The sequence below is a fragment of the Kogia breviceps genome, chromosome 18 (genome assembly GCF_026419965.1).
Source record: "Kogia breviceps isolate mKogBre1 chromosome 18, mKogBre1 haplotype 1, whole genome shotgun sequence".
Lineage (NCBI taxonomy): Eukaryota > Metazoa > Chordata > Mammalia > Artiodactyla > Physeteridae > Kogia > Kogia breviceps.
Window position 1 is genome coordinate 822,768 of NC_081327.1, and position 26,931 is coordinate 849,698.

General features: G+C 43.6%; 3 protein-coding genes across 4 annotated transcripts in view; 2 read left to right on the forward strand and 1 right to left on the reverse strand.

The window, feature by feature from the left end:
- LOC131744777 (zinc finger protein 256-like) overlaps nt 1–17,540 on the forward strand; it is a 69,369-nt gene extending 51,829 nt beyond the window's left edge. The window contains exons 3-4 of one of the 2 annotated variants that reach the window (XM_067019903.1): nt 11,287–11,377; nt 17,452–17,540. In XM_067019903.1, the coding sequence (XP_066876004.1) occupies nt 11,287–11,372 (86 nt within the window). In that variant the 3' untranslated portion in view covers nt 11,373–11,377; nt 17,452–17,540. Of the gene's footprint in view, nt 1–11,286; nt 11,378–17,451 lie in introns of those variants that run through there. The other variant, XR_010837860.1, reaches the window with a different exon arrangement.
- Nucleotides 17,541–17,688: 148 nt separating this feature from the next.
- LOC131744813 (zinc finger protein 211-like) lies at nt 17,689–23,568 on the forward strand. Its single transcript, XM_059044727.2, has 3 exons — nt 17,689–17,773; nt 20,048–20,174; nt 21,476–23,568. The coding sequence occupies exons 1-3, from the start codon at nt 17,741–17,743 to the stop codon at nt 22,771–22,773; spliced, it is 1,458 nt and encodes a 485-aa protein (XP_058900710.1). The 5' UTR covers nt 17,689–17,740; the 3' UTR covers nt 22,774–23,568.
- LOC136791966 (zinc finger protein 586-like) overlaps nt 19,352–26,931 on the reverse strand; it is a 33,655-nt gene continuing 26,075 nt past the window's right edge. The window contains exon 7 of the mRNA XM_067019996.1: nt 19,352–21,926. The gene's annotated coding sequence lies outside the window, so the exon portion shown is untranslated. The remainder of the gene's footprint in view (nt 21,927–26,931) is intronic.

Genomic DNA, 26,931 nt, shown 5'->3' on the forward strand with positions numbered 1-26,931 from the left:
AGCAGCCTTTTTCCATCTCCTGTTATTTTCCTCTCCAGATTGCCATTCTTGGCTCAACATGTTTATTAAACTTTTGGCAAGGCCAGTAAATCTTAATTGTTAGTTCATTAAGTTCCCCAGTATTACTCCCCTCTATCTTGATATTCTGCCCCTGCCCCCCCGCAGAAAGAACAAAGAAATCACCATTTGAAGACACTTTCTGCTTCCTAACCTAAAACAAATCATTTAACTCTAATGCCAGCTAAGGACCATGCCCCCATGTCTTAACTTCTCTATGGACTGGTTCTTTATCAAATCTCATGACTGGTGACCTGTTTATTACTGCTCTCTCTCAGTCTCTTTTTAAACTAACATTATAAACACTTATACCTTCTAAAAATAGTTTTTTCTGGGACTTCCCTGGTGGTGCAGTGGTTAAGACTCTGCTCCCAGTGCAGGTGGCCCAGGTTCAATCCCTGGCCAGGGAGCTAGATCCCATAGATTTGCTCAGCTAATGCAATGCTCAAATCCTAACTTTTAAAAAAAGTTGAGTAAAAGCAGAAAATTAAATCTCAAAATAAAATTTCAAAATTAACATTGAGCAATTAATTCTTTTTTTTTTTTTTTTTTTTTTTTTTTTTTTGCGGTATGCGGGCCTCTCACTGTTGTGGCCTCTCCCGTCGCGGAGCACAGGCTCCGGACGCGCAGGCCCAGCGGCCATGGCTCACGGGCCCAGCCGCTCCGCGGCATGTGGGATCTTCCCGGACCAGGGCACGAACCCGTGTCTCCCGCATCGGCAGGCGGATTCTCAACCACTGCGCCACCAGGGAAGCCCCGAGCAATTAATTCTTAATAATGGAAGTGAAATAATTCACCCACATGCATGCCGCAACTAAGAGATCGCATGTCACAACTGGGGAGCCCGCCTGCTGCAACTAAGACCCGACACAACCAAATGAATGAATGAACGAATAATTTTTAAAAATAAAATAGAAAGTTTTTTCTCTCTTAGTGATCCAGTACGTTTCCTGTTCTACTGTCTCTTTCACCTTTTACAACTGAACTTTTTTTTTTTTTTGCGGTACGCAGGCCTCTCACTGTTGTGGCCTCTCCCGTTGCGGAGCACAGGCTCTGGACGCACAGGCTCAGCGGCCATGGCTCACGGGCCTAGCCGCTCTGTGGCATGTGGGATCTTCCCGGACCAGGGCACGAACCCGTGTCCCCTGCATCAGCAGGCGGACTCTCAACCACTGCGCCACCAGGGAAGCCCTACAACTGAACTTTTTTTTTTTTTTTTGCGGTACGCGGGCCTCTCACTGTTGTGGCCTCTCCCGCTGCGGAGCACAGGCTCCGGACGCGCAGGCTCAGCGGCCATGGCTCACGGGCCCAGCCGCTCCGCGGCATGTGGGATCTTCCCGGACTGGGACACGAACCCGTGTCCGCTGCATCGGCAGGCGGACTCTCAACCACTGCGCCATCAGGGAAGCCCTACAACTGAACTTTTAAAGAGCATTTTTTTTTCTCTCTTCCTATTACCTCGGCTGTGTAGCTCTACTCACTCAGGTTTGGTTTATTAGCCTCACAGCTCCATCATCATTAACAAACTCCTAAGTCCAATGGTAACTTCTAGGATTTTGTTTAAATGTCCTCTCAGACGCTTTTGCCACAATTGACATTTTTATTCTTAATTTGAATTTGTTGGGTCCTCTTTTTCTCCCATCCCTTTAATATGGGACTGCCCAAGAGCTCAGTCATGTCTAAATTCTCAATCTTCACTCACATTCTATTGTGATTTCATGCAGTGTCATGACTGTAAATAGCACTGTAAGCCCCAAACTTGCAAGTGTACATGGCCGTAACATACCTCACTTTGAAACTCCACAGTTATCTGTATAATAGACCTTTCCTTGGAATTCTAGTAGACATCACCAACTCAACATGTTAAAAAAATTTCTCCTGAGCTTCTTTCCAATCCTTCCTGGTCATAGCTTTCCCTGTCTCAGTTGGTGCCAATTGCATTCTCCCATTTGCTGAGGCAGGCCAAAAATCTAGATATTATCCTTGATGCATTCTTTTTCTGACACCCCATATGCAGTCATAAGAAATCCTATTTTCTCTGCTCTCAAAATTTTTCCAGAGTTTGACCACTTTCCACAATCACTTCTGCTACCAGCCTGGTCAGAGCCAACATCCTTTCTTACCTGGATTTCTTCAATAGTAGTCTCCATGCTCCCACCCTTATTCTTCTGCAGTCTTTTCTCAGCTTACCAGATAACACGGCCTTTCAGTGGATGAGATAGAAAATGTCAGTCTTTTGGTCAAAATTCTGTAATGACTACCATTTTCCTAAGAGAAAATTCAAAATCCTTACCAGGACCCTATGGAGCTTCATGTTCCTGTCTGACCTCTCTCTGTGTTTTGTTTGTTTGTTTTTGTTGTTCTTGTTGTTTTGGCTGTGCCGCACTGCTTGTTGGATCTCAGTTCCCTGACCAGGGATTGAACCCAGGCCCCCTGAAGTGGAAGTGTGGAGTCCTACCCACTGGACCACCAGGGATTTCCCACTGACCTCCTCTCTTAAACTTTCTGCCTCATTCAACTGGTTTCATGTACATGGACACCTGAGTTTGCCTGGAACATGACATGACCCTGGCTGTTTCTTTTGCTTGGATCATATGCCCAAAATATTCACATGGATTATTCCTTCACCTCTTTTCAAGTGTTGTCTGAAATATCCAACTGTCAATGAGGTCTCCCCTTACTAACATTTAATATTGCATCCCTTCCACTAATTGAGCTCCTTTTTTCTCCTAAGGTACCTTTTTCTTGTTACATATTGTATATTTTATTTTTTTAAGTACCTTTTAAAAAATATTTATTATTTAATTTATTTTGGCTGTGCTGGGTCTTAGTTGCGGCACACAGGATCTTTGTTGAGGCATGCAGACTTCTTAGTTGTGGCATGCAGACTCTTAGTTGCATGTGCAGGCAGGATCTAGTTCCTCAACCAGGGATCGAACCCAAGCCCCCTGCATTGGGAGCACGGAGTCTTACCCACTGCACCACCATGGAAGTCCCTGTTTATTTTAACTATTATCAAATGTCCACCTTTCTTAGCTATCTTGGTTCTCTAATTATGAGTCTCATTTCCTGACATAGCTCACGTACTGAGAATAATGTGACATACTTTAGGTGCTTAACACATATTTATTGAGGCAGTGAATATGGGTTTGACCCCCTTCTTCATGTTCATTTCTAAGACTCTGGCAGTTTTTACTTAAATGGTTTTTTCTTTTCCTCTCCCTTCCAGGCTATAATTTTGCAAGGTTTTCCAAAATGAAAACTGAATAATATTTAGGGAAAAAACTCCTCAGATTGGCCTTAAACAGAGTCAGACCTTCTGCACAGATTCCTTCTCTCACTACTCAGACCTCACCTGTCATTTTCACCCGATCTTTTCAGGCATGTCATATTTGGTGGTACCCAGCATTATGTCTTATTTCTGAACAATTTGCACATGCTTCTGATATTTAACCATGATAATACTGTTTGCAAACCTGTAATTTTAGAAGGAACAAAAGTTGTACATGAGGTGCCATACTGCATCTTTATCCATGAATGATATCAGATATTGAGACAGTTTTGGTATATTGGAAGTCTGTAAGCTTCTCCTAATAATAGACATATATTTGACTGCAGGGTGTTTTAATTTAACCTCTATTAAAAATTGTTATTTTAGATAAGTCTGAATTTAAAAAAATTTTTTTACTTTATATTAGAATATAGTTGATTAACAATGTTGTGTTAGTTTCAGGTGTACAGCAAAGTGATTCAGTTATACATATACATGTATCTATTCTTTTTCTAATTCTTTTCCCATTTAGGTTATTACAGAATATTGAGCAGAGTGCCCTGTGCTATATAGGAGATCCTTGTTGGTTATCTATTTTAAATATAGTAGTGTGTATATGTCAATCCCAAACACCCGGTTTATCACCACCACCGCCACCACCACCCCAGCCACCTTTCCCCTTTAGTAACCATAAATTAGTTTTCTTAGTAGGTGAGTCTGTTTTCTATTTTGTAAATAAGTTCATTTGTATCTTTTTTTTTTTCAGATTCCGCATATGAGTGATATCATATGATATTTGTCTTTCTGTCTCTGACTAACTTCACTTAGTATGGTAATCTCCAGGTCCATCTACGTTCTGTAAATGGCATTGTTTCATTCTTTTTAATGGCTGAGTAGTATTCTATTGTATATATGTACCACATCTTCTTTATCCATTCCTCTATCAACGGGCATTTAGGTTGCTTCCAGGTCTTGGCTTTTGTAAACAGTGCTGCAGTGAACATTGGGGTGCATGTATCCTTTCAAACCATGGTTTTCTTCAGATATATGCCCAGCAGTGGAATTGCTGGATCATATGATAGCTCTATTTTTAGTTTTTTAAGGAACCTCCATACTGTTCTCCATAGTGGCTGTACTGTTCTATTGGGTTGGCCAAAAAGTTCATTCCAGTTTTACATAAAAACCCTAACAAACTTTTTGGCCAACTCAATACATTCCCACCAACAGTGTAGGAGGGTTCAATAACAGTCTGAGTTTGATGACCTGGTGGTAATAGAAGTGAAAATTTGGTGAGAACTATGAAATAACCCACAGAGTTGGGTCTTCTCTTCCCTACTTTACACCTCTGCCAGCATGGCTGACTAAGGTCAGCCTCTCCTGAGGTTGAAAGGATTCAGTATTTTTAATTTTGCTAAGGAAAAATGATGAGAAAGAATAATATTATTAGAATCCAATGTGTTATCTGAACATGAGAGGTTTTGAGATATGTTATACTCCAGAATAAACGGATAACATTATAGCAAATGGAAAACAAACTCAACATGACTAATTATTAATATAAAAAAATTTATAATAATACAGAATATTAAAAAATCCTAGAAAAGTGAGGAGGCTAATAGGAAAAAAACCCCAAGAACTAATCAAACAGCTACAAATGGACTGACTCACAGCTGAAATCATTTAGTCTGTAATCCTGCTCCATCCCCCTCCAGCAACTGCTTATGCTAAGACAAACTCCAAAAGTCGTGTCACTACATCCCTAAATACTTAAGTAAGGGAATTCCCTGGCAGTCCAATGGTTAGGACTCCACGCTTTCACTGCCGAGGGTGTGGGTTCAATCCCTGGTCAGGGAGCTAAGATCCTGCAAAACATGTGGTGTGGCCCAAGAAAAAAGAGGAAAAAAACCTTAAGTACGTGTACCTAATAGACAAGGACTTTTTTTGTTTAACTTAATTGTAGTATTTTATCATATGTAACTATAAACAGTAATTCTTCCATATTATCCAGTACCAAACGGTATTCAAATATTCCTGAATGTTTATATTTTGACAGGTTCATTTAAAGAAACATGAAATCATTTATCTCTTACTATATTTTATATCTCTTGATTTTATAATCGCCTATGGATAACTCCCTTTTAAAAATTATTTATTTATTTATTTATGGCTGCGTTGGGTATTCGTTGCTGTGCACAGGCTTTCTTTTTAGTTGAGGCGAGCGGGGGATATTCTTTGTTGCTGTGTGCAGGCCTCTCATTAAGGTGGCTTCTCTTGTTGCAGAGCACAGGCTCTAGGTGCGCAGGCTTCAGTAGTTGTGGCACATGGGCTCAGTAGTTGTGGCTCGCAGGCTCTAGATTGCAGGCTCAGTAGTTGTGGCGCACGGGCTTAGTTGCTCCACGACATGTGGGATCTTCCCAGACCAGGGCTCGAAACTGTGTCCCCTGCATTGGCAGGCGGATTCTTAACCACTGCGCCACCAGGGAAGCCCAATAACTCCCTTTTATACATTAATTTTTTTTGTTTGAAACAGATCATAATCCATGTATAATTTTCTGATACTCTGATTTGGCTTACTGCCTTCTCATGATGTCTTTTTTTTTTTTTTTCTTTTGGCGGTACGTGGGCCTCACTGTTGTGGCCTCTCCCACCGCAGAGCACAGGCTCCGGACACGCAGGCTCAGCGGCCATGGCTCATGGGCCCAGCCGCTCCGTGGCATGCGGGATCCTCCCGGACCAGGGCATGAACCCGCATCCCCTGCATCGGCAGGCGGACTCTCAATCACTGCACCACCAGAGAAGCCCTCATGATGTCTTTTAATGTGACCTCCCATGCTTAATATTTCCTACAAAAAGGTAGTTATTTTAGAGATGAGATCAGATTCAAATTATTCATTTTTCTCTTTTGTAAGATTATGATCAATGTAGTCAATGTGTCTACTGCACCTGAGTCACTTTGTCATCCAAGGGCTTTAGCAGCCATTGATGTTTATTGTATTGCCTGTACCATCAATGTAGGTGATGGTTCTACCCTCCCTTTTCCTGTATTAGGTGGAACATGTTTTTTACAGACAAGAAAGGTATTGGAGGAGAAGTTCAGATAGAAAAAAAATATGCAAAAACATCTGGATTCTTTATATCTCTCTTTTCTCAGTGTGATGATTTGATCCTTTGCCATTCTCCAAATTGAGGAGGTTTTTTTAGTAGTAGTGGTAGTAGTAAACGTAAAAGATTTTTACAGATTTATTCTTTAATCCATTGTAGATACAGTTGACCCTTAAACTGTGGGGGTTAGGGGTGCTGACCCCCGACACAGTCAAAAATTTGAATGTAACTTTTGATTCCCCCAAAACATAATTACTAATAGCCTACTGTTGACTAACACATATTTTCTATGTTATATGTATTTTATACTTAAGGGTAGAGAAAAGAAAATGCTATTGAGAAAAATCATAAGGAAAAGAAAATACATTTACAGTATTGTACTGTATTTATGGATGGCCAACAGGCATGTGAAAAGATGCTCAACATTGTTAATCATCAGAGAAATGCAAATCAAAACCACAGTGAGATGTCACTTCACATCTGTCAGAATGGCTATCATCAAAAAGAACGCAGGATTTCCCTGGTGGCGCAGTGGTTAAGAATCTGCCTGCCAGTGTAGGGGACACAGGTTCAAGCCCTGGTCTGGGAAGATCCCACATGCTGCGGAACAGCTAAGCCATGCACCACAACTACTGAGCCTGCGCTCTAGAGCCCACGAGCCACAACTGTGGAGCCCATTTGCCACAACTACTGAAGCCTGATCGCCTAGAGCCTGTGCTACACAACAAAGAGAAGCCACCAATGAGAAGCATGCACACCGCATCGAAGAGTAGCCCCAGCTCGCTACAATTAGAGAAAGTTCATGTGCAGCAAGAAGACCCAATGCAGCCAAAAATAAAAAATAAATAAAAAATTGTTTAAAAGACCACAAATAACAAGGATGTGGAGAAAAGAGAACCTTCCTACTCTGTTAGCAGGAATGTAAATTGGTGCAGCCACTGTGGAAAAGAATATGGAGGTTCCTCAGAAGAACTAAAACTAGAACTACCATATGATGCAGTAATGCCACCCCTGGCTATTTATCCAAACAAACAAACAAAAACCCACTAATTTGAAAAGATACATGTACCCCAGTGTTTATAGCAGTATTATTTACAGTAGCCAAAATATAGAAGCAACCTAATTGTCCATCAATAGATGAGTGGATAAAGAAGATGTGGGATATATATATATAAATGTATATATCTTTGATATATGTATTATATATATATAATATATATATTATATGTATATATAATATATATATAATATATATATTATATATATATTAATATACACATATATTATATATATGTGTGTATATTTAATAGAACAGAATGCTACTTAGCCATAAAAAGAATGAAGTTTTGCATATGCAACAGCATGAATGGACTTGGAGTGTATTATGCTTAGTGAAATAATTCAAAGAGAAAGGCAAATACTGTATGATATCACTTATATGTGGAATCTAAAAAAGAAGACAAACTGGTGAAGATAACAAAAAAGAAACAGGGACTTCTCTGGTGGTCCAGTGGTTAAGAGCCCTCCTTCAGGGGACTCAGGTTTGATCCCTGGTTGGGGAACTAAGATCCAACATGCTGCGGGGCAACTAAGCCCGCTCATTGCAACTACTGAGCACTTGAGCCACAACTGGAGAGCCTGCGTGCCGCAACTGCTGAGGCCTCAAGCCACAACTAGGACTCGATGCAGCCAAAAATTAAATAAATAAAAATATGTTAAGAAGACTCACAGAGTACAAACTAGTGGTTACTATTACTAGCGAGGAGAGCGAAGGGGAGGGGCAAAATAGAAGTAGGGGATTTAGACGTACAAACTACTATGTATAAAATAAGCTATAAGGATATTGTCCATAAGGAATATAGACAATATTTTAGAACTAAATGGAGTATAACCTTTAAAAAGTGTGAATCACTATGTTGTACACCTGAAGCTTATTGTAAATCAGCTCTACCTTAATTAAAAAATAAGAATGTGAAAAAGAAATTCATATTTACAGGTATAATAATTCATGTGTTAATAATAAAGCAGCGGTATGATTGCTTCATGATAGCCTAGCCTATACACTAATGAATGAATGATCATAAAATTTTTATGGCATACAGTATTACAGTTATATTCATACGAGTTACCTGTGATGGCAGGTTGATATGCAGTATCTCCAATTAAGAGAAAAGGAGAGAGATACTATATAATAATATAATTCTTTGAAAGCAAAGTTATAAAACAGTAAAAAACTAACACATTATTAATTTTGTATTAAATATCACTCACCTTATTCCTATGTAAGGTTGGGCTATCCACTTCAATACAAGTCTTTTTTTTTTTTGGCTGCCCCACACATCATGTGGGATCTTAGTTCCCTGACCAGGGATCGAACCCATGCCCCCTCAGTGGAAACGTGGAGTCCTAACCACTGGACCGCCAGGGGATACTTCAATACAAGTCTTGCACACAGAGTTATCCATGATGAATACTTAGGCAATGATGATGATGACGCAAAAAAGTCTCATACACTTCTTACCATACAGTTATTAGATTTTCACACAAAGACACACACACATACACAACAAGTAAGTGTATTAACTGTAAGTCATGATGATTATTTACTGTTCAGTAAGTGGAAGTGGATCATCATAAAGGTCTTCATCCTTGATGTCTTCATGTTGAGTAGGCTGAGGAGGGGGAGGAAGAGGAGGGATCAGTCTTGCCGTCTCGGGGTGGCAGAGGTGATAGAGGTGGAGGAGGTGGAAGGGGAGGCCGGAGAGGCAGGCACACTTGGTCGAACTTCACAGAAATACATAATTTCTGTGTGACTTGTTTACTTTTTCATTTCTTTAAAAATGTTTCTGTATGGTACCAATCTTTCTTCCACTGTTTGCCTTAGTTTCAGTGCCTGTATCATACAAGGGTCCATGTCATAAAAGAAGTCAAAAGCAGTCTTGATTAGTCAGAACCCTTCTGCCAGATTTTCTTTTTTTTTTTTCTCCTGTACGTGGGCCTCTCCCGTTGTGGAGCGCAGGCTCAGCGGCCATGGCTCACGGACCCAGCCGCTCCGCGGCATGTGTGATTTTCCCGGACCGGGGCACGAACCTGTGTCCACTGCATCAGCAGGTGGATTCTCAACCACTGTACCACCAGGGAAGCCCTGCCAGATTTTCTAATGTCAGTTTGTTTTCAGGCCCTGATGCTTCTACATCATCTTCCTCGTCGTCTGGCACTGGTTCAGAAGCACTCGTCTCCATCAAGTCTTCGTGAATTCCTCTGGTGTGGTGTTCAGTTAGCTCTTGAATTTCTCCAAGATCCATATCTTGAAACTCTTTACCTTCACACCTTTTTTTGGTCATATCCACAATCTCTTTCATGATTTCCTTGATTGGCTTTGTTTGATTTATTTAAATTTATTTAATTTATTTTATTTTTGGCTGTGTTGGGTCTTCATTGCTGCATGCGGGCTTTCTCTAGTTGCAGCGAGTGGGGGCTACTCTTCATTGTGGTGCACAGGCTTCTCATTGCGGTGGCTTCTCTTGTTGCAGAGCACGGGCTCTAGACATATGGGCTTCAGTTGTTGCAGCACACGGGCTCAGTAGTTGTGGCGCACGGACTTAGTTGCTCCGCGGCATGTGGGATCTTCCTGGACCAGGGCTCGAACCTGTGTCCCCTGCATTGGCAGGTGGATTCTTAACCACTGCGCCACCAGGGAAGCCCGGATGGCTTGTTTTAAATCCTGTGAAGTCATCTGGACAGTTTTCTTCAGTACAAATTTATTGTTTCAGGCTTTATGGCTTTCATAGCTTTTTTGTAGCAACAATAGCATCTTCAGTGGTGTAATCCTTCCCAACTTCCATGATGATTTTTTTATCAGGATTCTCTTCCACAGCATTGATAATCTTTCCATAGAGTACTGTATGTAATGAGGCTTACAGGTTATGATCCCCTGATCTAGAGGCTGAATTAGAGGAATGTGTCTGGGGGCAAGTAGACCACTTTGAGGCTGTTGGTGTTGAACTCATTGGTTTCTGTGTGACCAGGGGCATTGTCCAATTTAAAAGAACTCTGGGGCTTCCCTGATTATGAGGATGCAGCATGATTTATGCAGTCTTCCATTGATAGATACTACGTTGATTAATCTTTGTTATTATAAAACAATCGATATCAAATAGCTTTGTTATTACAAAAGACTTGCTCTTGTTCTTAAATTAAAACAATTTGCTATGTGAGCAAATCAGTTTTCTGGTAGCTTCAAATAAAATCAGTCTCCAACATTCTTTCTAAATTGATGCAGCAGTTTCTATTAACATTACTTTGCATATTATCTTCATTCAGACTGGGTTGGGATCCTTGGAAATTCCTCACTTTTTATAACTTTGTAACTCAAATTGGGGCATGGGTTGAGACCTCTGTTGGTCAGTTGGTCTTTGCTAACAAGTTGCTTCTTTCTCTAAAGGGATCATCTACCAATGGCATGTTTTGGATTGAATGATGCTGGAAGTCAACATGTCTTCTGTTTACACAGAAAGGGCATGGAGCTTTCCCCCAGCATGACTTGCTTCCTGAGTAATTTCTAGGTCATTAACCTTTGTCCCAGTACCTCTTTGGGGATCAAATTCTTAGCTCCATCCTCTGAGTACATTGGCTTCTATTTACTTGACTGTATTCTGAAACTCCTGGTATATATTAACATTCCTGTGAGAGTAGCGAGGAGCAGAAACAAGTATGGGAGGGGGGGGAACATATGCATATCTTCCTGGGATATTCCAGATAGATTGAGAGGAAATATCTTCTGTATCTGTGATATTGATGTAATGTGTTTGAGCCTTGGGGTCTGGGCTAATGACTATTGTCTTTGTTCTTTACAGATAAAAGCAGTAAGTCCAATACATTCTCAGCAATAGACTTTCTTCTGGACCTTCCTATGAAGCCAGAGCCACATGCACCATCCTGATCCTGGTGAGCATGTTTGGCTTTTTTACTTACTCACTTCTATGTTGTCCTTTTAGATGGCTCTAGTTGTAAACCCAAGCTGTTGGCTGATGAAAACGTTTCTTCACTTGCGTCTTTGTTTCTCAACATTTTGTCCCTTTGTGCTGATGAGCAGTGACAACCCTGTCTCTAAGTTCTGTTTGTCTGCTGGGTAAGGCAAACATCTTTTTTCCAAATACGGCCTCTGGGCTCTAAGTTCCCTCCAGGACATTCAATCGTATATTTGATAAATTTTTCTTTTTATGTTTATAGTCTTATAAACTGTGCCAGTTAATCTGTTGGGAATTTTGCATCCACTATTGAATAACAATTGAAATAACTCATAGTAGTTGTAGGATACAAAAGAAACTGTTGAGGAAAGGGGAACCCTTCCAAGGCTGAAGAGTGGGCTCTTGTCTTACACTAGGAAGTGAATAGTCCGAGGAGACACACGTGCTGACAAAGCAAGAGACTTTATTGGGAAGTGACGCCTGGGCAGAGAGCAGCAGGGTGAGGAATCCCAGGAAGAACTGCTCTGCCACGTGGCTCACAGTCTCAGGTTTTATGGTGATGGGATTAGCTTCCAGGTTGTCTCTGGCCAGTCATCTCACGTGGCCCATAGTCTGACTTAGGGTCCTTCCTGGTGGCTCACACATCTCTCAGCCAAGATGGATCCAGTGAGAAGGGCTCTGGGAGGTTGGTCGTCTCCTCCCTCTTTTGGCCCCTCCCGGTTAGCTTTCTGCTGACGCACCTTGTTCCTTATCAGAACCTCCTGTTGTGGGACGGCTCAGGCAAGCGGGCCTGGCCAAGGTAGGTGGTTTTGGTCACCAGTTCCCTAACGAAACTATTGTGTAAATAATTATTCAAAGATGTCGCTCTAAAGTAACGTATGGCTTTTTCAGGTTTTGGGAGTTTGATGGTAGAAATCCCATGCTGATTTGAAATTTAAAAAAAATAATAACCCCAGTTCTTTAATTATTAAGAGAAGGGCTCTGAATCTGCTCCTTTATCTTTTTTAATTGGAGTATAATTATTTTACAATGTTGTGTTTCTGCTGTACAAGGAAGTGAGTCAGCTATATGTATATATATATCCCCTCCCTCCCTCCCTCCCTCCCAGGTCCCACCCATCTAGGTCATCACAGAGCACCGAGCTGAGCTCCCTGTGCTATACTGCTGGTTCCCACTAGCTATCTGTTTTACACATGGTAGTGTATTTATGTCAAACCTAATCTCCCAATTCATCCCACCGTCCCCTTCCCCTTCTGTGTTCACACATCCATTGTCTATGTCTGCATCTCTATTTGTGCCCTGGAATTAGGTTCATCTGTACCGTTTTTCTAGATTGCAAATACATGCATTGATATACAGTATTTTTCTCTTTCTGATTTCACTCCGTATGACAGACTCTAGGTCCATCCACATCTGTACAAATGACCCACTTTCGTTCCTTGTTATGGCTGAGTAAAATTCCATTTTATATATATATATATATATATATATACACACACCACATTTTCTTTATACATTCATGGATAAAGTGTCAGTGGACACTTAGATTGTTTACATGTCCTGGCTATTGTAAATAGTGCTGCATTGAACATTGGGGTACATAACTCTTTTTGAATTATGGTTTTCTCAGCAGGGTATATGCCCAGTAGTGTGATTGCTGGGTCATATGATAGTTGTAGTTTTAGTATTTTAAGGGACCTCCATACTCTTCTCCATATAGTGTAGGAGGGTTCCCTTTTCTCCACACTCTCTCCATCCTTTATTTTTTGTAGATTTTTTGATGATGACCATTCTGACCACTATGAGGTGATATCTCATCGTAGGTTTTTTTTTTTGGTTTTTTTTTTTTTTTTTTTTTTTTTTTTTTTTTTTTTTTGCGTATGCGGGCCTCTCATTGTTGCGGCCTCACCCGTTGCGGAGCGCAGGCTCCAGACATGCAGGCTCAGCGGCCATGGCTCACGGGCCCAGCCGCTCCGCGGCATGTGGGATCCTCCCGGACCGGGGCTCAAACCCGTGTCCCCGGCATCGGCAGGTGGACTCTCAACCACTGCGCCACCAGGGAAGCCCCTCATCATAGTTTTGATTTGCATTGCTCTAATAATTAGTGATTTTGAGCATCTTTTCATGTGTTTGTTGGCCGTCTGTATGTCTTCTTTGGAGAAATGTCTATTTAGGTCTTTCACCGATTTTTTTTATTGGGTTTTTTTTGATATTGAGCTGCTTGAGCTGTTAGTATATTTGGGAGATTAATCCTTTGTCAGTTGCTTCATTTGCAAATATTTTCTCCCATTCTGAGGGTTGTCTTTTTGTCTTGCTTATGGTTTCCTTTGCTCTGCAAAAGGTTTTAAGTTTTATTAGGTCACATTTGTTTATTTTTTTTATTCTCAGTACTCTAGGAGGTGGATCAAAAATTTAGGTCTTTAATCCATTTTGAGTTTATTTTTGTGTATGATGTTGGGGAGTGTTCTAATTTCATTTTTTTTTTTTTTTTTTTTTTTGCGGTACACGGGCCTCTCACTGCTGTGGCCTCTCCCATTGAGGAGCACAGGCTCCGAACACGCAGGCTCAGCGGCCATGGCTCACTGGCCTAGCCGCTCCACGGCATGTGGGATCTTCCCAGACCGGGGCACGAACCCGTGTCCCCTGCATCAGCAGGCGGACTCTCAACCACTACGCCACCAGGGAAGCCCCTAATTTCATTTTATTTACATGTAGCTGTCCAGTTTTCCCAGCAAATCTTATTGAAGAGGCCGTCTTTGCTCCATTGTATATTCTGGCCTCCTTTGTCATAGATTGCATGACCATAGGTGTGTAGGTTTATCTCTGGGCTTTCTATCCTGTTCCATTTATCTATATTTCTGTTTTTGTGCCAGTGCCATACTTGATTACCGTAGTAGCCCTGTAGTGTAGCCTGAGGTCAGGGAGTCTGATTCATTTTTTGTTCTAATTCTGTGAAAAATGCCATTGGTAATTTGATAGGGATTGCATTGAATCTGTAGGTTGTTTTGGGTAGTATAGTCATTTTTACAATATTGATTCTTCTAATCTAAGAACATGGTATATCTCCCCCTCTGTGTCATCTTAGATTTCTTTTATCAGTGTCATAGTTTTCTGAGTACAGGTCTTTTACCTCCTTAGGTAGGTTTATTCCTAGGTCTTTTATTCTTTTTGTTACAATGGTAAATGGGAGCGTTTCCTTAATTTCTATTTCTGTGCATTAATGTTGTATCCTGCTACTTTACCAAATTCATTGATTAGCTCTAGTAGTTTTCTGGTGGCATCTTTAGGATTCTCTATGTATAGTATCATGTCATCTGCAAACAGTGACAGCTTTACTTTTTCTTTTCCAATTTGTATTCCTTTTCTTTCTTTTTCTTCTCTGATTTTTGTGGCTAGGACTTCCAAAACTGTGTTGAATAATAGTAGCAAGAGTGGACATTCTTGTTCTGATTTTAGAGGAAATGCTTTCAGTTTTTCACCATTGAGAATGATGTTTGCTGTGGGTTTGTCATATATGATTGTTATGTTGAGGTAGGTTCCCTCTATGCCCACTTTCTGGAGAGTTTTTATCATAAATGAGTTTTGAATTTTGTCAAAAGCTTTTTTTGCATCTGTTGAGATGATCATATGGGTTTTATTCTTTAATTTGTTAATATGGTGTATCACATTGATTGATTTGTGTATATTTGAAGACTCCTTGCATCCCTGGTGTAAATCCCACTTGATCATGGTGTATGAGCCTTTTAATGTGTTGTTGGATTCTGTTTACTAGTATTTTATTGAGGATTTTTGCATCACTGTTCATCAGTGATATTGGTCTGTAATTTTCTTTTTTTGTGATACCTTTGTCTGGTTTTGGTATCAGGGTGATGGTGGCCTCATAGAATGAGCTTGGGGAAGAGTTTGAAAAGGATAGGTGTTAACTCTTTTCTAGATGTTTGTTGGAATTTGCCTGTGCAGCCACCAGGTTCTGGACTTTTGTTTGTTGGAAGATTTAAAATTACAGTTTCAATTTCATTACTTGTGATTGGTCTGTTTATATTTTCTAATTCTTTGTGGTTCAGTCTTGGAAATTTGTATGTTTCCAAGAATTTGTCCGTTTCTTCCATGTTGTCCACTTTATTGGCACAGAGTTGCTTGTAGTAGTCTCTTATGATGCTTTGTATTTCTGCGGTGTCAGTTGTAATTTCTCTGTTCCATTTGTTTTAAAAAAATATTTATTTAGGGCTTCCCTGGTGGCGCAGTGGTTGAGAGTCCGCCTGCTGATGCAGGGGACACAGGTTCGTGCCCCGGTCTGGGAAGGTCCCACATGCCGCAGAGTGGCTGGACCCGTGAACCATGGCTGCTGAGCCTGCGGGTCCGGAGCCTGTGCTCCGCGACAGGAGAGGCCACAACAGTGAGAGGCCCGTGTACCGCAAAATAAATAAATAAATTTATTTATTTATTTATTTATTTATGGCACACGGCCTTCTCTTTAGTTGTGACACACTGGCTTGAGTGTGTGGCTCAGTAGTTGCAGCATGCGGGCTTAGTTGCCCCATGGCATGTGGTATCCTAGTTCCCCAACCAAGGATCGAGCCAGCATCCCCTGCATTGCAAGACGGTTTCTTTATTTTAAAAAAAATAATTTATTTTTTTGGCTGCATTGGGTCTTTGTCGCTGTGTGCAGGCTTTTCTCTAGTTGCAGCGAACGGGGGCTACTCTTCGTTGCAGTGCTTGGGCTCTAGGCGCACGGGCTTCAGTAGTTAATGGCCCGTGGGCTTAGTTGCTCCGTGGCATGTGGGATCTTCCTGGACCAGGGATCGAATCCCTGTCACCTGCATTGGCCGGTGCATTCTTAACTACTGCACCACCAGGGAATCCCGTTTGCTCTTTAGTTCTTCTAGGTCCTTGTTAAGCATTTCTTCTATTTTCTCGATTCACGATTTTGGATCATCTTTACTTTACTATCATTATTCTTAATTCTTTTTCACGTAGGTTGCCTATTTTATCTTCATTTATTTGGTCTTGTAGGTTTTTACCTTGTTCCTTCGTCTGTAACATATATTTTTTTGTCATTTCTTTTTCTTTTTTTTTTTATGAGTGGGGCTGTGTTCCTGTCTTCCTGGTTGTTTGGCCTGAGGTATCCAGCACTAGAGTTTGTAGGCTGTTGAGTAGAGCCAGGTCTTGGTGAGGAGGTCATTCCTCAAAAGTTTCTGCTTTTAATCAGATAAGGGATGTTCTGGGAAGGTTTCTTTCTGCATGTGTTGATTCTCATCTGCCTCCAGCTCAAGATAATTCCTTTGCCAACGTGGCATATTTTGGTCCCCTGCCTTTGTATCTGATAAATACAGTAGAAACACTCTTTCTCATAGTAAGAGTTGCTTCTTTGCAGGGAGAGTCTTATCATCTAATCAACTGAGAGTCTGAATGTTTTCTCTGTGGGGTTTATCTAATGTATTCATTCTTCAGAGGCTCTGACATGGAATATAAAATCTGTTGTTTCCCCAAGAAAATTATGAGCTTTGTAATGTTTTCTAAATCAAGATCCCAAAAGTTTTCCTTGGTGCAGTTATTGTATTTTTTCAAGAATTCACATATTTTGGAAATGTTCTTAGTGCTTATGAAGTCACCCAATGTGGTTTGTGCATGCACACGCACTTGTAGGGAGTGCTTGTCCCTTGTCAGTTTACATGGTATTTTTAGTTAGAACTTCTTAGCATCTTTCATACCAAATAATTTATATACATGTAGATTAGCAAATCACTGTCACTAAATCATTCTCACAGAGAGCGGGTGTGATCTTTGATAGCTCAATTCAAGAGTAAATATCTCAAAGGAGTTCCCTGTGGTCCAATGGTTAGGACTCTGTGCTTTCAATGCCAAGGGCGGGGGTTCCAGCCCTGGTTGGGGAACTAAGATCCCACAAGCTGCAAGCCATGGCCAAAAAGTAAATACCTCAAAACATCCTTAAAGATTTTATATAATCATCTATTTAAACTCATTCAGTAGATAAAATATACAGAGTTTTATCCACTGCTTTAACAGTGTTTTATTTACTCTTTAATTCAGTGTTTTATTCACTGCTGTGAGAACTACATTGCCCAGAGGACCCTGAGCCAGCAAATTCACATCAGCGTGGAGCCAATGAAGGTCCAGGACAGGGGCATTTCCATGCGTGCCATTGTTTCAGGGCGGGACTTCCGGCATTCTCCTAGTGGCAGTCTTTTTCCTACTCAGAGGTTCCACAGCTCTGGGTCTGGTCCAAGGTGACCAAACTAAAGAGGAGACACGACCAAGAGGAATTGTCCTTGCTGCACAGAGGCGGATCTGAAGCACTGGGCTCCACCTACAGACTCCGATGGCGGCAGCGATGCTGAGGGACCCGCCTCAGGTAAACACTTGTCCTCCAGGCCCCCACCACCCTCACTCCTCCAGACACTAAAGCCCTGAGTGCGGGGCACTTGCTCCCATGCCCGCAGCCCAGGCCCCGGTGTCCAGGATGGTGAGGCGGCCATGGGTGGGGCCCTGGGGCCTTGTTTCTGACAGACAGTGTGATGGCGCGTGGGAGAGGGTCACAGGTGGAGAGATCGTCAGGTGTATGGGTTTGGAGGTTGGAGGATTCGGGAAGCTGTTTCTTTAGGGAACAGATAATTGAGATGGAGTGGCCCCTGGATTGGCATACTCAGGGGGTTGTTTCTTCATTCTGAAGGCCCTGGGAACTGTGGGGAATTTCAACAAAGAAAACAAATGAAGTTTTCCAAGAGGCTTTTTAAAGGAAGAACAGACTGGAGAGGGATGATGACAGTGAAGCACGGGGAGACTGAGTTCTTGTGCAGGTCACATAGCTGCTAAGAGTCAGCACTGAGGACTGAATCCCAGAGTTTAGACAGCCTGCGGTCTCTTTGCTCCAGTGGTGAGCAGAGCTGTAATGGAGACCAGAGCCCACTGAGCTCCACCATGGTTGGCTGCCTCCACTGACCTCTGCTCAGTGGTTCCCATAACGGTTGAAGTGCTTTTAGAATCTACAGAAGTAGGAGGGTGTCCCAGGGTCTCACTGATCATGACCCTATGCATGTGGTGTCTGGCGTTGTGGTAGCCTGGGGCCCATCACCTGCTATTCTCCCAGCCCTTAGTCTGGGACCCTGGAGAAACATCAACCGAGGCTGGAGGTTATATGGAGGTGTTCCCAATTCCAGAAATTAGTAAAGTTGTCAAGGGCATAGGTACCAGTATGTGCCAGATGCTTGAAGGTGAGGCCAAGCTGGGAATATTCAGGGAAATGTAAGTCTCCTTCTGATGACAACAGAGCAGGGAGGCAGGACTCAGGCCTGGAATGTCTCCCTGAGAAGTGGGTGTTGATTTTGGAGGTGGTAGGAGCAGTGGGGGGGATTGGGTCATAAGATGGAGGTGAACTTACACATGCCTTAACCTGTTCTATCTAGCTACAGGGAAGAAAGGTCCAGAAATTTGAGACAGAATTCCGCATTAGATACACATGGGTAGTGACTGCTTGGTGGATTGGGTGGGGCTTTCTGTCACATTTAGGAAGGGGAATTCTTGTCCTGGTGGTAATATTATTAACAGGTCAGGAAGAAGAGAGTAGGTGTCAATTCTTGGGCACCAGGTTGGAGGAAGTGGTCTCTTAGACATAGGTAAAAGGTTTTAAGAGAGGTAACCATTGAGGGAGAAGAGGATAATCTAGCAGCCACGGTTTCCAAGGGAAGAGTGGACATGAGGTGAATGCAGAGGCCTATGAGTAACTGAGGCAGGATGACCCTGAGGATGGGGCTGCTGCTTATTCACCATTCTTGACTTACCAGAATTTTGTGGTGACCTTTTGTGGATCATCTGAGGGTGGTTGATGAGCTCAGGGGTGAATACTCGGCCCCACGTTACGGGTGGAATTATGACCCCCTAAAGTCTTATGTTGAAGTATTAATCCCCAGTAACTCAGCATGCGACTGTGTTTGGAGATAGGGTTTTTTATTAACAGGAACTCTCATCCAACATGTCCAATGTCCTTGTAATAACAGGAAATTTGGGCTCAGACACAGAAAGAAGACCAAGTGAAGTCACAGGGAAATGACAGCCATCAATAAGCCAAGGATTGAGGCTGTAAACGCAACCAACCCTGCTAACACTTGAACTTTCAGAAGATAAATTTTTGTTGTTTAAGCTAGCGACTATGTGGTACTTTGTTATGGTAGCCCTAGCAGGAGGTGGGGTCCTGCAGAGGTCTGTAGTAGCAGGGCACTCTTGATGCTGTATGATGAGTAACAGGGAGACAAATGGAATTCCTGTGGCCGTGGGGATGCACTTATGGGGTGCACAGATGCAAGAGGTGCTAAGAAAGATGTGCACACTGGGAGGGAGCATGAGCTGATGATTCCACATCCTTGGTATTAGGGACTTAAGAGTGCAGGTTGAGTCTACATTTGGTTGTACCTGGGAGGTACGCTCTGGGGTATCCCAGGGATATGACCTGACTGGGGGCTGGTGGGGCCCTGCAGGCAGGACCATGAGAAGAGAGTGACATTAGTGGCACCAGGGCCTGGTGTCATCTCTGAGTTGGAGAGCTTGGGAGGAGGGTAAGATGTGTGGGTGATGGGTTGTGGGTCCTTGGGAGAGAGGCTTTTTGTGATTTCATTTCTCCCCGTCATGGCAGGGTAGTGTGACCTTTGAAGACGTGGTTGTGTACTTCTCCTGGGAGGAGTGGGGGCTCCTTGATGAGGCTCAGAGATGCCTGTACCATGATGTCATGCTGGAGAACTTTGCACTTGTGACCTCACTGGGTAAGGCCCTCGCACCCCCACCCCCCCCCCAGTACCTTGGGCTAGACTCTGATCTTCTCACATTTGAACAATAAATTCTGCCTCCTTTCCCAGTTCCCTGGCTGGGTGCTGTGGTCGACAGGGCTGGGCTGAGCAACTGCCCTCTTCTTGAACCTGCAGCCACTGGTTTGCTGCCCCAGTGAGCCTGATGGATCACACCTTGCTTGCCCTCCCCCTGGCTGAGTAACTCTCTAGATCCATGGCTCCTGCCCAGGTTTTTCTCTCTCCTTTCTGTTGACATTCTTCCTGTCTGTGCCAGCAGTTGCCATTGCTAATATGTTGACTACCTTCGAGGACCATGGGCTTTTTTTTTTTTTTTGGCCATGCCCCATGGCTTGTGGGATCTTAGTTCCCCAAACAGGGATTAAACCTGGGCCCTTGGCATTGAAATCCTAACCCCGGGAGTGAGAGGGAATTCCCATGGGCTATTCTTATAATATGCAGAATTGCTCTGGGCCAATGCTAGTCCATCAGTTGTCCTGTCGTTGCCTTAGGACTCAGGTCCCAGGTAGGTGTTCAACTGGGGTTCAGAAAGAAGAGTGCTGGGATGGACATGACTCCAGCCATGGCAAGATGGGCTCAGAGCAGGTCTCTCTTTGGTGAATGACAGCTGACGGAGGGCATGACATCAAGACTGTATTCAGATCATATGGAACCTGTCCTGTGTCCACCATTGTGTTGATGGTGATGCCAGTGACCACACCTCATTTCTACCTTTCCTTCCTTACTCTGGACACTTCTATAACTTCTGATTCTTCTCTGGGTCCCTGGCTGTCCCCACCTTTCTACCTTCATGTGTCACATTTTCTCTACTGTTACCCCTACAATGTTCCCCAAGATTAGGTCCCACATAATGTGTTGCAAGGCATGCACATATCATTAAATAGACTTTGAATACCGTGTAGTCGGTTGCAACCATATCTTCTTGGGCCTGGATACTTGAACACAGCACTCAAATGTCATCAGCCCCCAAGGCCCACCTGAAGGGTGTTGGCAGAGAAGTGAATTGGCAAAGTTTCTTCCTGTGCTGCATGCCACCCTGACAGCCTCCATCTTGCAAGGGCTCCCTACTTCTTAGGGCTTTCAGAGTCCCTGTACTGCAAAGCAGCTGTTTCATCAACCTCATATTGAAAACAATCCAATGGCCTCATTCTTTGGTGTGTCTGACACATTTGTGTTGGGGCTGCCCTCCCCACCCCACCCCACCCCACCCCACCCCACCCCAGACAACATGCATTTCACCAGTATTTCTGTACTTTCAGGTTGTTGGTATGGAATGGAGGATGAGGAGGCATTTTCCGTGCAGAGTGTTTCTGTAGAACAAATGTCAGTGGGCAAGACTCCAACTCCAGATCCATCCATTCAGAAGACTCACCCCTGTGAGAAGTGTGTCATGGCCAGGAGAGACATTTTGTATCTGCCTGAGTACCAAGGATTGCATCCTGGGCAGAAATCATACACCTGTGAGGCATGTGGAAAACAATTTTGGTTCAGTCCAAACCGTCACCAGCACCAGAAGCACAATGATGAGAAGCCATTCAAAAGGGACATAGATAGGGCCTCATTTGTGACAAGCTACAGGTTCCATGTTTCAGGGAAGACTTTCACCTGCGAGGAAGTTGGGAAGGATTTCCTGGCTATGTTGAATCTTCTCCAGCATCAGGCCACTCTCAAAGGGGCAAAGCCACACAGCAGTTCCAGGTGTGGGGAGTCCTTTCATAGCGGAAAAAGTCATTACACGTACAGTGAGTATGAGAAATTGTTCAGCTATGAATATACACTTTTTCAGGATGAGCAACTTCACACTAGAGAAAGTTACTATGACTGTGAGAAAGCCTTTAACCAAAGCGCCATCCTTATTAATTGCCAGAGACCTGACACAGGAGCAAGGTCTTATGAGTGCAGTGAATGTGGGAAATCCTTTAGCCAAAGCTACAGACTCATTCAGCACCACAGAAGTCACACTGCAGCAAGGCCTTATAAGTGCAATGAATGTGGAAAAGCCTTCAGCTACAAATTAAGACTTGTGCAGCACCTACAAATTCACACTAAAGTGAGGCCTTATGAGTGTGGCGAATGTGGGAAGTCCTTTAGCTACAGCTCCACTCTCATTAAACACCAGAGAGTTCACACTGGAGCGAGGCCTTATAAATGTGGTGAGTGTGGGAATTCCTTTAGCCAAAGCTCCAACCTCATTCAGCACCAGAAGATTCACAGTGGAGCAAGGCCTTATAAATGCAGTGAATGTGGAAAATCCTTCAGCTACAAATGCAAACTTGTGCAGCACCTGCGAATTCACACTGGAGAAAGGCCTTATGAGTGTGGGGAATGTGGGAAGTCCTTTAGCCACAGCTCCACTCTTAATCAACACCAGAGAATTCACACTGGAGCCAGACCATATAAGTGTGACGAGTGTGAGAAATCCTTTAGCCAAAAGTCCAACCTCATTCAGCACCGGAGAGTACACACAGGAGAAAAGCCTTATGAGTGTGGGGAATGTGGGAAGTCCTTTAGTCAAAGCTCCCACATCATTCAACACAGAAAACTTCACACCAGATAACCTCATGAATGCAGTGACTGGGAGAAAACCAGTTACAGCCCATGGTCTGTAATTCAACAGAAGTTCACAGCCTGGATAAATTTTATTTGTGCAGCAAAGTTGGGAAAACCTTCATCTAAAGGTCTCTGAGACCTACAGGGAACATGGGTTTTCAGTGTACTAGAACTAGAGTGTCTTTGTGAGGGAGCCATCTGCTTGATGTTGAACCTCATACAGCTGAGCATCCAGAGTGGGAAGGTTCTCCATGAGTTCTAGGTTGGTGGAAAGCTTTTAGGATCCTCTTTGCATAGCTGAATTATGTCCCTTCCACTTTCTGTGGCAGAAGCCTCACCTCTACCACTTAGTAGTTTCCAGGTTCCAATAGTATGTATGTCCCTTGCAGTGATCAGGGAAGGAAGGCAGATGTCTCTGCCCTATTCTCTGCAGCATAGTAGGAGGAGTAATTTTCAAGGGAGGAAGCACCTTTAGTGCCTCTGTGAGAAGTATTTTCCCAAGGATATCAATGCTGAGCACTACTGTGGGGAAGCTGTTCCCCAGGTACTGCAAAGGAATCACGTGCCTTCATGTCTAGAGTTGGGTTTTCTGGTGTTGGTTGTAAGGGGTGAGGCTGGACCCTAAATTCACACACACTGGATGTGATTCATATGCACTGGAGGAGGCTGTGGCAGTGAGAGGTGTGCCAATTGTTCAGTGACTGTGGCTACATTGTATTGGATGAGGTGTTCATGCCATAGCTGTGTTCTTCCTCTAGCTGCGGTCATTGTCAGAGCAAATAAAGCTTTATATATTTGTGTAGCCTCGGGGTTGTTCACTCTAAGGATACTGCTGCATGGAGAAGAAAATGAGAATAGACAGAAGGGAGATCCTGAAGCACAGAGATACAGTTTTTGTGACCTAGCAGCTGTTCCCACCAACTCAGAAATGATCTTTATGAATACTTTTTGCCCTGTTGGAGGGCTGCCCTTCCCAATCTTTCTAAACCTCTGGTTATGAGAAAAAATGGGGGGAATTAGATTTCTATTTAAACAAATTCTTACAAAAGTTTATTGACATATAATTGATTTAAATTGTACAGTGTGGTTAGTTTTGACATAGTGTAGAAACCATGACCATTAAAAATCCTTATGGTTATCATATCTAAAGCTACTTCCCCCTTTTATTTTTGGCCACACCACACAGCTTGTGGGATCAAGCCTGGGCATGGATGGCAGTGAAAGCCCAGAATCCTAACCCCTAGGCTACCAGAGAATCCCTTTTAAAATCTCTTTCTGCTCACTTTTTAACAGTAAATTAGTTTGTTTCATAGGATTTTGTTTACTTTTTAAAAATTGTGTTTTCCCTCCATGCTGCATAATTATTTTCTGGTTCATAAATGTTTGCTTATGTAAATACTTCATTCTTTTTGTACTTAAGTACTATATCCTGTCTAGATGAACCACAGTTTGTTTACCCACTTTTCTGTTAATGGCCACTTTATCTTGTTTCCAATTTTCGGCTGTTACAAATAAAGCCTTATGTGTATACACAATGGAAAGGAACGGCAATGAAGCCTCCTTTGTTTTTTTCATGTTAGGGGTAAGTTGTTTCATCTAGCCCCAAACCTCTTCAGGGTCCATTTCTAAGATATAACCTTTCATAGCTCCAATATCAGTGCTCAGACTTACCACTTGAAAGCTTTTGTGTTTCATAAATCTCTTAACCTATAGGTAGATATTACATCTGTGAAGTTCCCCATTCATTCCACTAGAGTTTGCAACAACATTCTAGATGTGGTTTGTTGGGTCTCAAACTATTTAACATGCTGACCGCCCCACCAATTTGAAGAAATTAGGGTGGGCAAATCCAGCACCATCTATCTGTTGCATTGTTTTTACTACCACAGCTCCACACAGCCAGGAAATTTTTCAGGTACTGTATGTGCAAGAAAGTGAGGAACTCTCCTTCCTACACCCTAATTCCCAACCCTTCTGGTGTAAATTTGCAAAGGAAAGGTGAACCCGTGGAACCTAATAAAGGCACAGCTTCAGGATGTTCCAAATCCACATTTGATGAAGGTGAGGGCATGAGATTTGGGGGGTGGGGAGAAAAACCATGGTAACGTGCCTGAGGCCAGAATATACTTTCAACTGTTCAAGGAAAAGACCAGTGCAGAGGTCAGAGATGTCACTGGGCCACAGATAAGACACTATTATTCCACTGCAAAGATTCAGACTTCGAAGAAAAGAGTTATATTTTTGGTGGGAGTCATAGTGCTTTGCGAGCACATCCTGTCAAAGGGAAGCACACACAATAGGCAGCCCAGCTCACGAACCGTTAAACGCAGGAAGGGGCAAATTGCCAAGGGGAAGAGAGGGATGCCCCCCCCCTTACCCAGAGGTGGAGGAATAGGCCCTGTGAGCGCCGTCAGCCGCGCACCCGGGAGGTATGCCCCACAGCAACGGATCATCAAGCAACGCTCAGAGAGGTACAGCCCCAGGAGGAAGCCAGGTCCACAAGTGAGTTCAACCTACGAGTGACCACCAGATCCCGCAATTCACGTGAATTTTCGCAGTTAGCGGCGTTATTCATACCTGCACCAGCAGAGGGACCCCACCGCCAAGAGTCAAACTTTGTTGGCGGGGAACCCCCACCCCCGCGCAACCCCAGAGGCTGCGGGGCAGGAGGAGCGAGGAGACCTCTGAGGAGTCATAGGGTTTGAAGCCAGGGTGTGCAGCACAACCTTAGGAGGCAGACGAACAGCCCGCGGTCGCCCACGAGTTCCCGCCTCCCCCGCGACGCAGAGTGCACACTGCCCGCCGGCCGCAGTGTCCTGGCTGAGGGAGGGAGAGGTGGGGTGGAGTCCACCTACCGGAACCTCGCGCGAGCCCATTGCCCAGACCGTGGGGCCCTCCGTGGGCCTCCTCGCACAGCCTGGTCTGGCCCGGTTCCCATCTCCGGACCCGGGAGACCCCCTCCAGCTCCCCTCGGCAGCCGGAGGAGCCCCAGCGGAGGATGGTCGTTCTGGCCGGGCGGCCGCAGCCTCCCCCCCAAGAGTCTGCAGGTACAACCTCCGGAGAAAGCACGAGGCGCGCCCGCCCGGCACGACCGGGACGATCCCGCCAATCTCGCCGGCCTCCCGGAACTCTGAGTCGGGCACCGCGGCCGAATCCCATCCCCTGAAGACATTGCCCGAGCTCCGGAAGCGAAGGGGCAATATAAACGTGGCTGCCAGGCTTCCCTGGTGGAGCGGTGGTTGGGAATCCGCCTGCCGATGCGGGGGACGTGGGTTCGTGCCCCGGTCCAGGAGGATTCCGCATGACGCAGAGCGGCTGGGCCCGTGAGCTTGGAATTTTGAAAAGTAAACATTTAAGAGAAATATATCCCTAAGCAAATCACAGTATCTTTGGCAGGATACCTAATAAATTGATGACAAAATTTAACTCCAACTCCACATCCAGTGATACCTTTGATGAGGAAGGGGGATTGGGAAAGTACAAGGGGAAAAAAGTACGTTTTTATATGTTTGCTTAAAAAAAATGCCCTGGGGATTTGATAGATGGATTTAGTTAGCCAGGATTGGCTAGGGGAAAACATCTAATCCCTGAAAACTACTTTGGTTATCAGGGAAGAGTCATCAAAAGATGCTGAGATCTGAGAAGTAACCCCAACACGTGGCTGTGTTGAATTTCCGTCAGCCCTCAAAATTTCTTAACTTTCAAAAACTTGCAAGGGAGAATAAGAAAAAAGCCAGCTTCATGAAACTGGCCCAAAATGGAGGAAATGCACATCAGAGCATTTATTTGTTCCTTTTTTTTTTTTTTTGCGGTATGCGGGCCTCTCACTGTTGTGGCCTCTCCCGTTGCGGAGCACAGGGTCCGGACACGCAGGCCTAGCGGCCATGGCTCACGGGCTTAGTTGCTCCGCGGCATGTGGGATCTTCCCGGACTGGGACACGAACCCCTGTCTCCTGCATCGGCAGGCGGATTCTCAACCACTGTGCCACCAGGGAAGCCCTATTTGTTCCTTTTGAACACACCTACTTAAAAATCCCTACTGTGTGTGCCACACATTATTCTAAAAAATAATTTTAATTTTTAATTTTGAAAATTAATAAAGTTGTTAATAGGATGAAAGTTTCTAAGGAGAAAGGCTGACTTAGAGTAACAAGTGCAGTGGATT